The sequence below is a fragment of the Hemitrygon akajei genome, chromosome 26 (genome assembly GCF_048418815.1).
Source record: "Hemitrygon akajei chromosome 26, sHemAka1.3, whole genome shotgun sequence".
NCBI classification, from domain to species: domain Eukaryota; kingdom Metazoa; phylum Chordata; class Chondrichthyes; order Myliobatiformes; family Dasyatidae; genus Hemitrygon; species Hemitrygon akajei.
The window spans coordinates 34376056-34389334 of NC_133149.1; the positions used below are offsets into that span (position 1 = coordinate 34376056).

Here is a 13279-nt window from a genome sequence, read left to right on the forward strand (position 1 = left end):
CCTTTAAGTTCACAGGACCCTGTTTATCAAAGTTCTTTAAATTCATTGTGTAATATCTAAAAAAATAGTGAATTAAAAATAGTCCACAGTGGGAATAACATCCAAGGGTCAGGAAAATCTGCCAATCTGACATCACAGTCCCGATGGTGCTAGTTTATCAGAGTTTTGTTGTCGCTCCTGAGTTCCTGCTTATTCTCATCAACAGACATGTGTCTTTTCACTGGGTAACTTCAGGGAGTGCAGATGCAGTGGCCACACTGTGTTGCAGTTGACTGGGGCCTATCAAGTTATTGTTGAGGTGCTGTCTGAAAGGAGTTATTTCTGTAGAGCCTTTGAGTATTCAGTATTGAATTTTCCCATGGAAATATTTCAGTTGCTGTTCCGATTGCTTTCAGAGCAACTGATGGAGATAACAGTGCAGATGGGCAGATGTTAATGGTACGTATCACGTCAAGAGTAATCCACACGTGCTGGGGGCTGCCCACAAGTGTTGCCACACATAGCAGGCCCACCGTGTACACAGGACAACACAGGCACAAACAACAACAGCAAAAGAAGCCCCACTCCCACCCACCTGCACATCGAGACAGGCCTCCAACCCCAGTTCAGGCCACCTCCTTCAATCCTTGGCCAGACAGACTTCATGAGAATTCTGAAGTATTACTTAACATTGCTGAGGCTCATCTCATGGGCCTCATCCAGAACAACCACACACTGATTGAGACCAGTGTCCTGCAGGATCCCCTGCAGCAAGCAGCCATCGGCTGTGTACTTTATCGTAGCGTCCTTTATAGAAGTGTACCTGTCCACTGGGGGAGCCACTGAGACACCAAACCTGAAAACAAACACTAAAGCCCACCCCAGGAAGATAGCCCCTGACCTTTTGCCTAGTTTGCCCCTGCAACAGAAGATCTCCCCATTCTTTGTTCCTCGTGTACTGAACAGGAGCTATTTGACAGGCAGGGAGGCAATCCTTCAACAATCCAGGTCCTTGTTAAACTGAAGTGGTTATAAAACACTCAGGCTGTAAAATCAAGTGGTTTACAGCTCCTCAACTCAAGTAGGTTTTGATTGCGATAGGATTGTAAATCCTCTCTGTCAGCTTTGAAGTTTACCAATGGACTGGAGTTCACAAGCAGATTTCGGAGCCTCACTTAACCGCTGTTCCGAGCAGATATAGAGGGTTACCAGTGCTGTTTGAGGGAGCACAGGGACACCAGAGTGGTGGTGCTGAGGAACGGGGCTGTCATCTGAGTGCAGCACAGGGGTACACACAGGACGCCGGACTGACCCAGCGGGTCAGGCAGCGTCTGCGGAAGGAGACGGACAGTCGACGTTCCGTCACCTCGACTGAAAGATGGAAGAGGGATAGTCAGTATCAGGGGAAGGGATGGAGCGAGAGGTAGAAAGCGGTCGGTGGATCCAAGTGAGGAGGGTTGCTCGGCAGATGGGGGAGAGGAGAGTACAAACAGCGACAGAAGCTGGGAGGTCTGACAGGACATTGGACTGACACAGCGGGGAGTGAGCATACTATTTCAGGACAGAGTCATCTGACATTGCCCCAGGGAGCTCTGCACCGGGCAGTTACAATAGGGGGAGAGGGCAGACGGGAGTGTTGCAGGGGGGAGGTGTACCCACGTCAGGAGGGGTGAGAGCCAGATGGGGAAAAGGAAAGTTGGAATAGTGCCAGAATATGGGAGATGGAGAACGGTGGGGAGGGAAGATGGGAGTGGTGGAGAAGAGGGTGGATTCAGGGGTGACAGCCAGACAGGGGAGAAGCAAGCGGGAATACCAGGATCTGGGAGCTGATAGGTGGAGTCTATAATGGTCTGAAGAGAACAGGAAAGGAAGGTGGAGCATGGAGAGTTGGAGGTGGAGAGGGCAGATGGGAGTGTTGGGAGAGGGAACCAGTGGGAGGAGGGTGTGGGTGATAGCCTGACGGTTGGTGGCCAGGAAGTATAGCATTTTCCATGGGATAGGACTATCAGAAGGCTAACACAGCCCTGTGCTCCCTACAGACTTCCCTTCCCACAGCAAAGGGCCACTGGCAGGAATGCTGAGATTTTGGAGGGACTTTGTTGAAGGAGCAGTGAACTCCCAAAGGCATGAAAGGGGGAAATGTTGAAGGCCCAATACTGGAATTACACAATTACTCCTCTCTCTGTCAGTAGGCCTCAGATTCAAGCCAGAGATGAAACCCATGTTGTGTGCGAAGTCTGGGGTTTGGACTGCATTCCAAGTCCACCAGCTCCACACTTGCCCTCCCCAATCCACGGCTATCATACAATTATCTATCACATGAAGCAGAAGCATTTGTTGAGATAAGAAATAAATGAAAGAAACCTCATTCAACACAGTCCAAAACAAGCCAACAATGACGTCAGTCTGTGCATGATCAGACTGGGTAAGTATGAGGTTCACATCTCCTGGTATGGGACCGGCTGGGCTGGGTCAGTCTGACGATGTCTTCTGATAAAGCCCGCCATCAACATGTAGATACAGCAATTGGCTTCAGGAAGGAAGAAGCCGATTACACAGAATGAACAGCAATTAAACAAATACTAACAAAGAACATCAAAAGATATAACTTCACTCAAAGTGCCATAGTTAGCCGGTGACAGAGAAAAGTATGCAGTGGAGTAGATGCAGAAGACAGCAGGGAATGAATGTTATTAAGAAAGAATTTGCATTTACGTAGTGCCTAACAGGACTCCAGAATGTGCTGAAGTGCTTCACAGCCAATGAACTAATTTATCATTGAAATACAGGAAACCACTTCAAACTTAAAAACATCCCACATACATAAAATCATGGAGCTACAGAATAGTTATGACACAGAATGAGGCCTCTTGGCCCACTGTGTTCATACAAGGTCTCTCCCTGGTTTTCCTGCCCCCTCCTCTACTCTCTTAACTGCAGCTTTGCAAATCTTCCTTCGCCATTTACTTACCTATTCCCTCTCAAAAGCCACATTGGAAGCTGCCCCCACTACATCTGCAGGCAGTTCATTCCAAGTCACCTGCACTGAACTTCAACAGCCACGTGCCTGCCCATCCACCAGCCTCTTTATAATATCACTATGCCCCGTAGATCACAACACTACATTGTAAATGTCATTATTTTTTATGAAGGATGTCAAAATTCTGTGCTATTTACAAATTTTTAAGAATTACCATATACCTCCAAGACTAGTTAATTAATAATGATTAAAATAATAATCTTAAATTCACTGAAGATCAGATGACTGTCATAGCTGAGTGATGATGATCAACCAAGATGCCAGAATTCCTGGTGGGGGCGGGGGGTGGCACAGTAGTGTAGTGGTTAGCACAACACCTTACAGTACCAGCAACCAGGGTTCACCTTCCGCTGCTGTCTGTAAGGAGTTTGTACTTTCTCCCTGTGACTGCGCAGATTTCCTCCGGGTGCTCCGGTTTCCTCCCACTGTCCACAGTCTGGTTGGTAGGTTAATTGGTCATTGTAAATTGTCCCACAATTAAGCTAGGATTAAATTGGGTGGTTGCTGGGCAGTGCGATTTGAAGGGCCAGAAGGGCCTACTCCATGTTGTATCTCAATAAAAATGAAATTAAGTTAAAAATCCCCACTGCTTGTGAAAATAGTGATGTTTAAGGGGCAGGTATAGTTTTGCTTAAAACGTGACACTGCCAAAGGAATGGTGCTCTGTTAGAACTGCTCCTCTGCACAGTACTCAGCCAATATTATCCCATTAACTTTAGAGCACTTAATTTGTGCCATTCCTCAGTCATAAAAAAGCACCCTCTCAATGTTGCCCCTCACAACTGTGCAGATCTTCAGTAGTAGTGCGATCACTCGACTCAAGGGTGACGTTCTCCTAAGGGTTTTTTTTATTGGTGGGTCCTCATGTGAGAGGGGCGCCACGGGTCTTAATCTGGGATGTTAGGATGGATTCCCTTAATGAAGGATGCCTGTGTGTGACCTTGTTTAAAGTGGGGAGGCTGATGCATGGGCAGCCACCATACGGTTAAGGAAAAACTTCTTCTCCCAGAGAGTTGTGGGGGTGTGGAATGCACTGCCTCAGAAGGCAGTGGAGGCCAATTCTCTGGATGCTTTCAAGAAGGAGCTAGATAGGTATCTTATGGATAGGGGATTCAAGGGATATGGGGACAAGGCAGGAACCGGGTATTGATAGTAGATGATCAGCCATGATCTCAGAATGGCGGTGCAGGCTCGAAGGGCCGAATGGTCTACTTCTGCACCTATTGTCTATTGTCTATCCTTGACAGATTGGGGTCAGGATCCAGTGACATGGAATGCAAGATGACTAGTGAGCCTTCACTCCTACAATCTTCCACCAACTTCACTGCCTTTGTGAAGTGTCATCACCTTCTGCCATCTCCACTGTTGAGGTCTTGAATGGATCGCTCCTTGTATGGGACCTCCCTGTTGACCTTACCCCCATGGGTGACCCTACCAGTGCCAAATGGCTAAACTCTTGACAATACTCTCGGGATCTCAGGAACTCACAAGCCTCTCCACCACGACAAGGTGGCAATCCTTCAGTATTGTACCTGCAATGATAGTTCTCTGTCAACAATGCAGTCCTTGTTTACAGCTGCCCCTCCAACAGTGCAGTGCCCCATTCCCTCAGCAATTACTCAAGGGCTGTGCACTCTCAGATGTCGCTCACCCCTCTTCCTTTCCCTGCGTCCCACAACTGTTCAGCACTGATTCTGAAGTCATCATGCTTGTTCTGCAAACACTTTACTGATGGAAATTTTCAAAAGGAACTAACAGAAATGATTGATCATTGGCACTTACAGTAAACTCCAATAATCCGGCATCCAGTTGTTTGAAAACCGTGGCGGTCTAGCATCTGACTAGCTCAATAGCCCAGAACCTGAAATAAGTGCAAGCAGTTCTGCAGCTGGAGTGGGTGTTGGGGTCTGGAATACCGGGGGGGTCAGGAACATGTGTAAAATCCATGGCCACAGTCGGGTTCGAGAGTACTTGTTTATCTTTATCCATTCCCGTTAATCTCACTGAGTTCACTCAAAAATTTATCGTACCAGTATGAAAAAAACAATGGAATAATAGTGTGTTGTGGAACATTATCAGGACAAACACCAAACATTTGGAAAATCTACTATGTGTTTAAGACTGATATCAATAAGAACATATTTCAAGCAAAGAATACAAACAGATGTTAGCACTGATGACCAAAAGCTTGGCCAAGGAGCATTTGTAAAGAGCTTTTTAAAGGAAGAAAGCAATGTAGAATGGTAGGGCATTAGAGAACCTAGAGATTAAGAGAAATTTAGATAAATACATGGATTGGAGGGGGATGGAGGGTTATGGTCCAGGTGAGAGTCAATGGGACTAGGCAGAATAACAGTTCAGCATGGACTAGATGGGCCAAAGGGTCTGATTCTGTGTATGACTCTATCAGATCAGCTGAAAATGCTACCATTTGGTTAACATTTCTGTCTGGGACCCTTCACTGTTTTCATCAGATCAGTCAGTTCTGTTAAGGTCTCCTATTTTCATATCTCCAGCAGATTCAATCACAGCCAGGGAAGCTTCTTCAACCTTCTCTTCACCATTATGGGAAGATTCAAATTCACATTATGTGTCAAAGGTTGCCTGATCCCGGGAGGAAGACATGTATCAAAGCTGGTAATCAGACTTTAGAGAAGACAGGCACCCAGGTACAGGACTAAGCAAAGTTGCTGAGATCGTACTTTTTAATTAAACCCCATAATATGTTTAACTATCAGCTGCAATTAAACTCACAGCATAATTTAGGGCAGCATAATTGATGTGAGCTCATCTTTCAGGACAGTTCAAGCTCAATTACATGATTGTTATGGTTGTAGAAAGCAAGTTCCTGTTGTAATGGCACCTCTGAATTATATTTTTTGTTAACTTTTCCATTTCAGTTTTACAAATACTCAAAAAGCAGAACAATGAGTCACTGGTTCCAGTCCAGTCCAACTGTTTACGTCATAATGTGCCTGAAATAATCTAATAAATTGCAACATTGAATTCCTGAGACTCACCAGTTGCTCAGGACCCAGCTGCAGTCTTGCTAAATTTAAGACGCCAAACTACAGGAGGAATGCCAACAATTAAGAGAGGGTGCAGATGCATTTACCAGAATGGCAGCAGGAGCAATCCTCTACCTCAAGCAAGCATGGGAAATCAAATATTAAACACAAGTGGGTTTGGTACAGTAATTATACATACACCTCTTCCATTGCCTAGTGGACCAATTTCCAAAGCACAGATCTGTGATTGGCAAATGGGCCAGAGATAGTGAGAAGGCAAACTTTTCTTACATACTGAGTTTCGATCTGTAATGTACTACAGGTCCTCCCCAGCTTATGAAAGCCTGAATTATATACAGACTATACAGATGATTGATCATTCAGGAGACCAAAAGGATGGATTTGCCTGCTGTAGAGCAGCAGGCATCTTCTGCCATGTGTGAACTCTGTGGCCGCGATTCCAACTTGTGAACTATCCCGGTTAAGACGGAACAGAATCCTGCTGTCCTCAGGTAACCAGCAAGTTCCATTTTTACAAACGTCCACAAGCTGATTTCATCCACAGGTTGAAAATGCAAATAAAAATTACTCAAAGTAATGGTGATGACTGGCATCAAGAGCAAATAAGAATGATAAGAAAGAATAAAAACACAAAATGCTGGCAGAACTCAGCAGGCCAGACAGCATCTATGGGAGGAGGTAGTGGCGACATTTCGGGCCGAAACCCTTCATCAGGAGTAAAGTAACATGGGATGGTCGAGAGGGGATAAGAAGTGGGGGGGAGGGATGAAGTAGAGAGCTGGGAAGTGATAAGCTGAAGGGAAATGGGCTAGGGGGGGGAAGGTGGAGAATTATGGGAAATAAAAGAGAAAGAAAGGTAGGGCTGGGGGGAGATTATAGTGAGGGGGGAAAAGAGAGAGAAAGAGAACCAGACTAAAATTATAGATAGGGATGGGGTAAGTGAGGGGGGGGGGCAGGGGTATCAACGGAGGTCTGTGAGTTGAATGTTCATGCCAGCAGGTAGGAGGCTACCTAGGCAGGAGATAAGGTATTGCTCCATTGACCTGTGTGTGGCCTCATCTTGACGGTAGAGGAGGCCATGGACAGACATGTCGGAGTGGGAGTGGTCTGTGGAATTGAAGTGTGTGGCCACAGGGAGATCCCGCCACTGCTGGAGGACTGAGCGCCGGTGTTTGGCGAAACGGTCTCCCAGTCTGCGGCGGGTCTCCCCAATATATAAATGGCCACATCGGGAGCACCGGATATAGTATATCACCCCAGTTGACTCGCAGGTGAAGTGGTGCCTCACCTGAAAGGACTGTCTGGGGCCTAGGATGGTGGTGAGCGAAGAAGTGTGGGGGCAGGTGTAGCACTTCTTCCGTTTGCAGGGATAAGTGCCTGGAGGGAGGTCGGTGGGGAGGGATGGGGGGGGATGAATGGACAAGGGAGTCGCATAGGGAGCGATCCCTACGGAAAGCCGAGAGTGGGGGGGGGGAGGGGAAGATGTGGCTGGTGGTGGGATCCCGTAGGAGGTGGCGGAAGTTACGGAGGATTATACGTTGGATCTGTAGGCTGGTAGGGTGATAGGTGAGGACCAGGGGGACTCTATCCCTGGTGGGCTGGCGGGGGGATGGGATGAGGGCAGAGGTGCGTGAAATATGGGAGATGCGATGGAGGGCAGAGTTGATAGTGGACGAAGGGAAGCCCCTTTCTTTAAAAAAGGAAGACATCTCCTTTGTTGAGAGAAAGAGGAAACCAGTTCTACCATTTGTAGCAATGAACATTCGCATGTACATCAGACTTTTCAGTTTAATAGATAAAATTTTATTGATATGAAGAGATTTCCGTAACCTAGGGACAGCTTGAATCTGACAGAGATGTAGAAATAAACTCTAAAAAATGAATTTAGAATTGGATAAATAATTTAAAGTTTAAAAAATTGCACAGATATAGGGAAAGAGTATAGGATGGCTAAAGGGTTAACTTTAGAAAGACATCAATAGGTACTGTACAACTGACCAAAAGCCCTTTTTGTTTTTCACTGCATTATGATACCATTTTACCAGAGAAATATGGTTCTTCCAGGGAAACAGAAATATTCAGATATATGATTTTGTTTGACATTTCAAGCAGTTCTTTGGGCGATTTATTCCTGGACTCTTCTAATCTACCTTTGTTCCACATTTCTTATTGGTAGGAGGGAAATTATTGGAGAAAATTCTGAGGAACGGAATTAATCTGCACTTGGAGGATCGGGGCTAATCAAAAATAGGCTACATGGCTTTATTAAGGGAAGTTCCTACCTGAATGATTTTTCAATGAGATGACCGAGTCTGTTGATGAGAGTAGTGCTGAAAGCACACACTCAATGATTCAGAAACTGCTTCCTCCCCTCTGATTTCTAAATGGACATTGAACCCATGAACACTACCTCACTACTTTTTTTTATTTCTGTTTTTGCACTACTTACTTAATTGAACCATTACGTATATATATATATACACACACACTCAAATTGTAAATTTGAAAAATGTGATGCACTGCATCAGAATAGATGGTAAGACCCTGGCAAGCACAAAGGGTGTGGAGAGGACCTGAGGAAATATTTTCTTAAAGGTCATTAAATTCTGGAGCATATTGCCTGAGGGGGTAGTGGAAGTGGGTATTCTCATATTTAAGAAATATTTGGACAAGCACTTCAATTATCAAAGCAACGAAAGCCTTGGGCTGAGTGCTGGAAAAACAGTTGGTGTGGATATGTACTCGAGGCCAGCATGGACTGTGGGCCAAAGCATCTGATTCTGCACTCTATGGACTCTTCGAATCTCAATACTCTTTCGAGATTTTTAATTGATTCATCGCAGTTTTCATGAAAAAGTTCCAGATTTCCATTAGCCCACATTAGAATGTAACAATGAAAAATTGCCAAGAAGACTTGTTGCAAATAACTTACACTATATTGAAACACTCACCATATTTCTTGTTGGAAGAAAGTGATTGCCTATATAGCTTTTCAAAAATCTTTAAATTGAGCAAGAAAGTACAATCAAACCCATTAGGAACAAACATTGTCACTGTACATCAATTCTATGAAATAGTTTCTCAAAATAGGTACCATTGCTACCAACACTATCACTGATACTCACACCATGCTTTGATCCACCACTTGCTGGTCGGAAAGACCAATTCACCGTCAGACGCTGTGTGATGGGAGAAGACGACTTGAATTTACAACTCAGTTCTATGTCCTCTCCAATGAAGCCTCTGACCTTTGATGGTAAAATAACTTCGATAGAAGCAGCACCTGTTTTGCAAAGGACACAGCAGTCAACACCAAGGGAAAAGACTTAACTAGTGCAATATAGTTTTGTATCTATATTAACCTAACATGATGTAAACTGACTGACACACACAAAATGCTGGAGGAACTCAGCAGGCCAGGCAACATCTGAGCAAAAGAGTACAGTCGATGATTCGGGCCGAGACCCTTCAGCAGGACTGAGAAGGAAGGGGGAAGATGCCAGAATAAAAAAGAGGGGGAGGGAGGGGAAAGAGGCTGGCTGAAAGGTGATAGGTGAAGCCAGGTGGGTACAGTCCTGCCGAAGGGCCTTGACCCAAAATGTTGACTGTACTCTTATCCAATAGATGCTGCCTGGCCTGCTGAGTGCCTCCACCATTTTGTGTGTGTTGCTTGGATTTCCAGCATCTTCAGATTTTCTCCTGTTTGTGATGCAAACTGAAATTATTTAAACTGTGATTATGCAAATCCTTGACATTCAATGGCATACAACAGTTCAAGTTCAGGAGCAAGGTTATTGTTCTGGCAGTTTAAATTATAAAAGAGAAAATGCAAAACACTCAGCAGCCAGGTAGCATCTGTGGAGAGGGAAATGGGGTCAAGGTTTCAAGTCAAAGACTCTGACAGAACTGGGAGAGAGAGAGAAAACAAGCTAGTTTCAAAGTTGCCAAGGAAGTGGGGATGGGAAGGATAGATGGGGCAAAGAGAATATATATGATGGGGCTAGGCCTGGAGAGAGGATGAATGGGGAAGGGAGAACGGTGGGGGGGGGAGTGGTGAGGGGCGGACATGGGCAACAGGAAGGGATAAACGGGGAAATGAGAAGCTAATGGCAAGAAGGAGGGTTGGTAGGAGGAGGGGGGGTTGAGAAAGAAGTTGAGGAGGAAGTTGGACTGATGTCGAGGAGGATATCTCGAGCTGGGGGGGGGGGGGGGGATTTGTATCCGAAGAAGAGACTAGTGCTGGGCCGAGGTGGAAGAGAGGTGCTGGGGGGGCGAGGAGGTAGGGCTTGGAGGGTGACGAACGTTTCAGGTCTGTGTCTTGGGACTGAATCGGGATGTTTAAAACGAAAACAACCCCGGAAATGAGGCGAAAAGGTTCCCGAAATCGCAGCAAAACTGTGGCGAATGGGCACATTCCTCACTCCGGGGAAGTTTGCTTCAAGTTTTTCTCTGGGTCCCGGGCCGCTCAGGCGCCCCGGACTCACCTGGAAGTAGCAACACGGGGAAGAGCAGAAGGGCAGGGATCCAGTGTGGGCTCCGATCAGGATCCAGATTCCAAAATCTCAGGCTCATTCCGACCCCGATCGAAGCGACTTCAGGTGACAGCGGAAGCAGAGGCAGGAAACGCGTGTCCCAGGTGAAGGAGGGAGGAGACTCAGGTGCAGTCACTGCTCGCACCGTCTCGACACTGTCTACCCCACAAGCGAGTCGCCTCACTGATCAGACCCTTCCCTCCCCGCCATACCCCATGAGCAGCTCACGATCACGCAGTGACATCTCTTCCCTCTTCACTGCCTAAAGGTGCCACTAAATACCGCAGTCACCCGGTAGATAGAGACACCTTGGCCAGCACTGCTCTCCTTTGCCCCAGGCAGCAGGCATCCTTCGTTCTGACCCCTTTCCCAATCTAGGCAGGAAGGCACTTTCCTCTTGCACGAACAGCAATACGATTCAACGTAAGAAACATAAGAAATAGGAGCAGGAGTCGGCCACCTGGCCCATTGAGCCTGCCCCACCATTCAATAAGATCACGACTCATCTCCACCTACCTGTCTTTTCCCCATAACCCTTAATTCCCCTACTATGTAAAATCTATCCAACCTTGTCTTAAATATATTTACTGGGGTAGCCTCCACTGCTTCATTGGGCAGAGAATTCCACAGATTCACCACTCTTTGAGAAAAACAGTTTCTCCTCATCTCTGTCCTAAATCTATTCCCCTGAATCTTGAGGCTATGTCCCCTAGTTCTAGTCTCACCTACCAGTGGAAACAACTTTCCTGCCTCTATCTTACCTACCTCTTTCATAATTTTATATGTTTCTATAAGAACTCCTCTCATTCTTCTGAATTCCAGTGAGTACAGTCCCAGGCGACTCAATCTCTCCTCATAGTCTAATCACCTCATCTATGGAATCAAACTGCAGCACTTCCAAAGCCAGTATATCCTTCCTCAAACAAGAGAAAATCTGCAGATGCTGAAAATCCAAGCAACACACACAAAATGCTGCAGGAACTCAGCAGGCCAGGCAGCATCTATGGAAAAAGGTACAGATGACGTTTTGAGCTGAAACCCTTCGGCAGGACTGGAGAAAAAAAGCTGAGGAGTAGTTTTGAAAGGTGGGGGGGGGGGGAGGAGAGAGAGAGAGAAACGCCATGGATATGTGAAACTTGGAGGGGGAGAAACGAATCAAAGAACTAGGAAGTTGATTGATGAAAAAGACAGAAGGCCATGGGAGAAAGAAGAAGAGGGGGAGGAGCACCAGAGAGCAAGGAGGTAATATGAGAGAGGGACAAGAGGGTGGGGAAGTATTACCGGAAGTTTGAGAAATCTATGTTCATGCCATCAGGTTGAAGGCTACCCAAATGGAATATAAGGTGTTGTTCCTCCAACCTAAGTGTGGACTTATCCCAGCAGTGGAGGAGGCCATGGATGGACATATCGGAATCGGAATGGGAAGTGGAATTAAAATGATTGGCCATTGGGAGATCCCGTTTGTTCTGGCAGATAAAGTGTAGATGCTCAGTGAAGCGGTCTCCCAATCTACGTCAGGTTTCACCGATATACAAGAGGCCACACCAGGAGCACGAACACAGTATATGACCCCAACAGATTCACAGGTGGTGTTGCCTCACCTGGAGAGACTATTTGGGGCCCTGAATGGTGGTAAGGGAGGAGGTGTAGGGGCAGGTGTAGCACTTGTTCCACTTGCAAGGGTAAGTGCCAGGAGGGAGATCAGCGGAGATGGACGGATGGACAAGGGAGTCACGTATCCTTCTGTTCTAGCACATTCCTTAGTGCCGTACCGCTCACTGTGTAAGACCTACCCTGGCTGGTCCACCCAAAGTGCAAAATCTTGCACTTGTCTGCATTAAATTCCATCTGCCATTTTTCAGCCTATTTTTCCAGCTGGTCCAGATCCCACTGTAAGCTTTGATAGTCTTCCTCACCATCTACTACACCCCCAAGCTTGGTATCATTCACAAATTTGCTGATCCAGTTAACCATATTATCATCCAAATTGTTGATACAGATGACAAACAATGGACCCAGCACCAATCCCCGTGGCACTCCAGTAGTCACAGGCCTCCAGTCAGAGATGCAACTATCTACTACCACCCTCTTGCTTCTCCTGCAAAGTCAGTATCTAATCCAATTTACTACCTCATCTTGAATGTCAAGCGACTGAACCTTCTTGACCAGCCACTCATGCGGGACCTTGCCAAATGCCTTGCTGAAGTCCATGTAGGCAAAATCCACTGCCTTGCCTTCATCAATTTTCCTGACAACTTCCTAGAAAAACTCTATAAAATCGGTTAGAGATGACCTACCCTACACAAAGCCATGCTGATTATCCCTAATCAGTCCATGTCTATTGAAATATTCATATATCCGGTCCCTCAGAATACATTCCAATAACCTTCCCACTGCTGATGTCAGGCCTATAATTTCCTGGTTTATTCCTTTTTAAAAAGTGGAACAACATCGGCTATTCTCCAATCATCTGATACCTCATCTGTTGCTGAGGATGACTTAAATATCTCTGCAAGGTCTCAAGCAAAAAATTTCTGCACTTGGCTCCCACAGGGTCTGAGATTTATCCACCCTAATTTGCCTCAAGACAGCAAACATCTTCCCTGTAATCCTTATAGGGTCAATGACCTCGCTGCTACTTTGCCTCACTCCTATAGACTCTGTGTAGGGTCTATACCCTTAGACTCCTGAGTAAATAC

At 46.1% G+C, this 13279-nt stretch overlaps 1 protein-coding gene across 1 annotated transcript in view; it reads right to left on the reverse strand.

The window, feature by feature from the left end:
* The window catches only part of mpzl3 (myelin protein zero-like 3), a 33522-nt gene extending 22668 nt beyond the window's left edge, over positions 1–10854 (reverse strand). The window contains exons 1-2 of the mRNA XM_073029823.1: positions 10533–10854; positions 9174–9331 (exon numbers count right to left, since the gene is read on the reverse strand). Coding sequence (XP_072885924.1) covers positions 9174–9331; positions 10533–10620 — 246 coding nt within the window. The 5' untranslated portion in view covers positions 10621–10854. The remainder of the gene's footprint in view (positions 1–9173; positions 9332–10532) is intronic.
* Positions 10855–13279: the final 2425 nt, after the last annotated feature.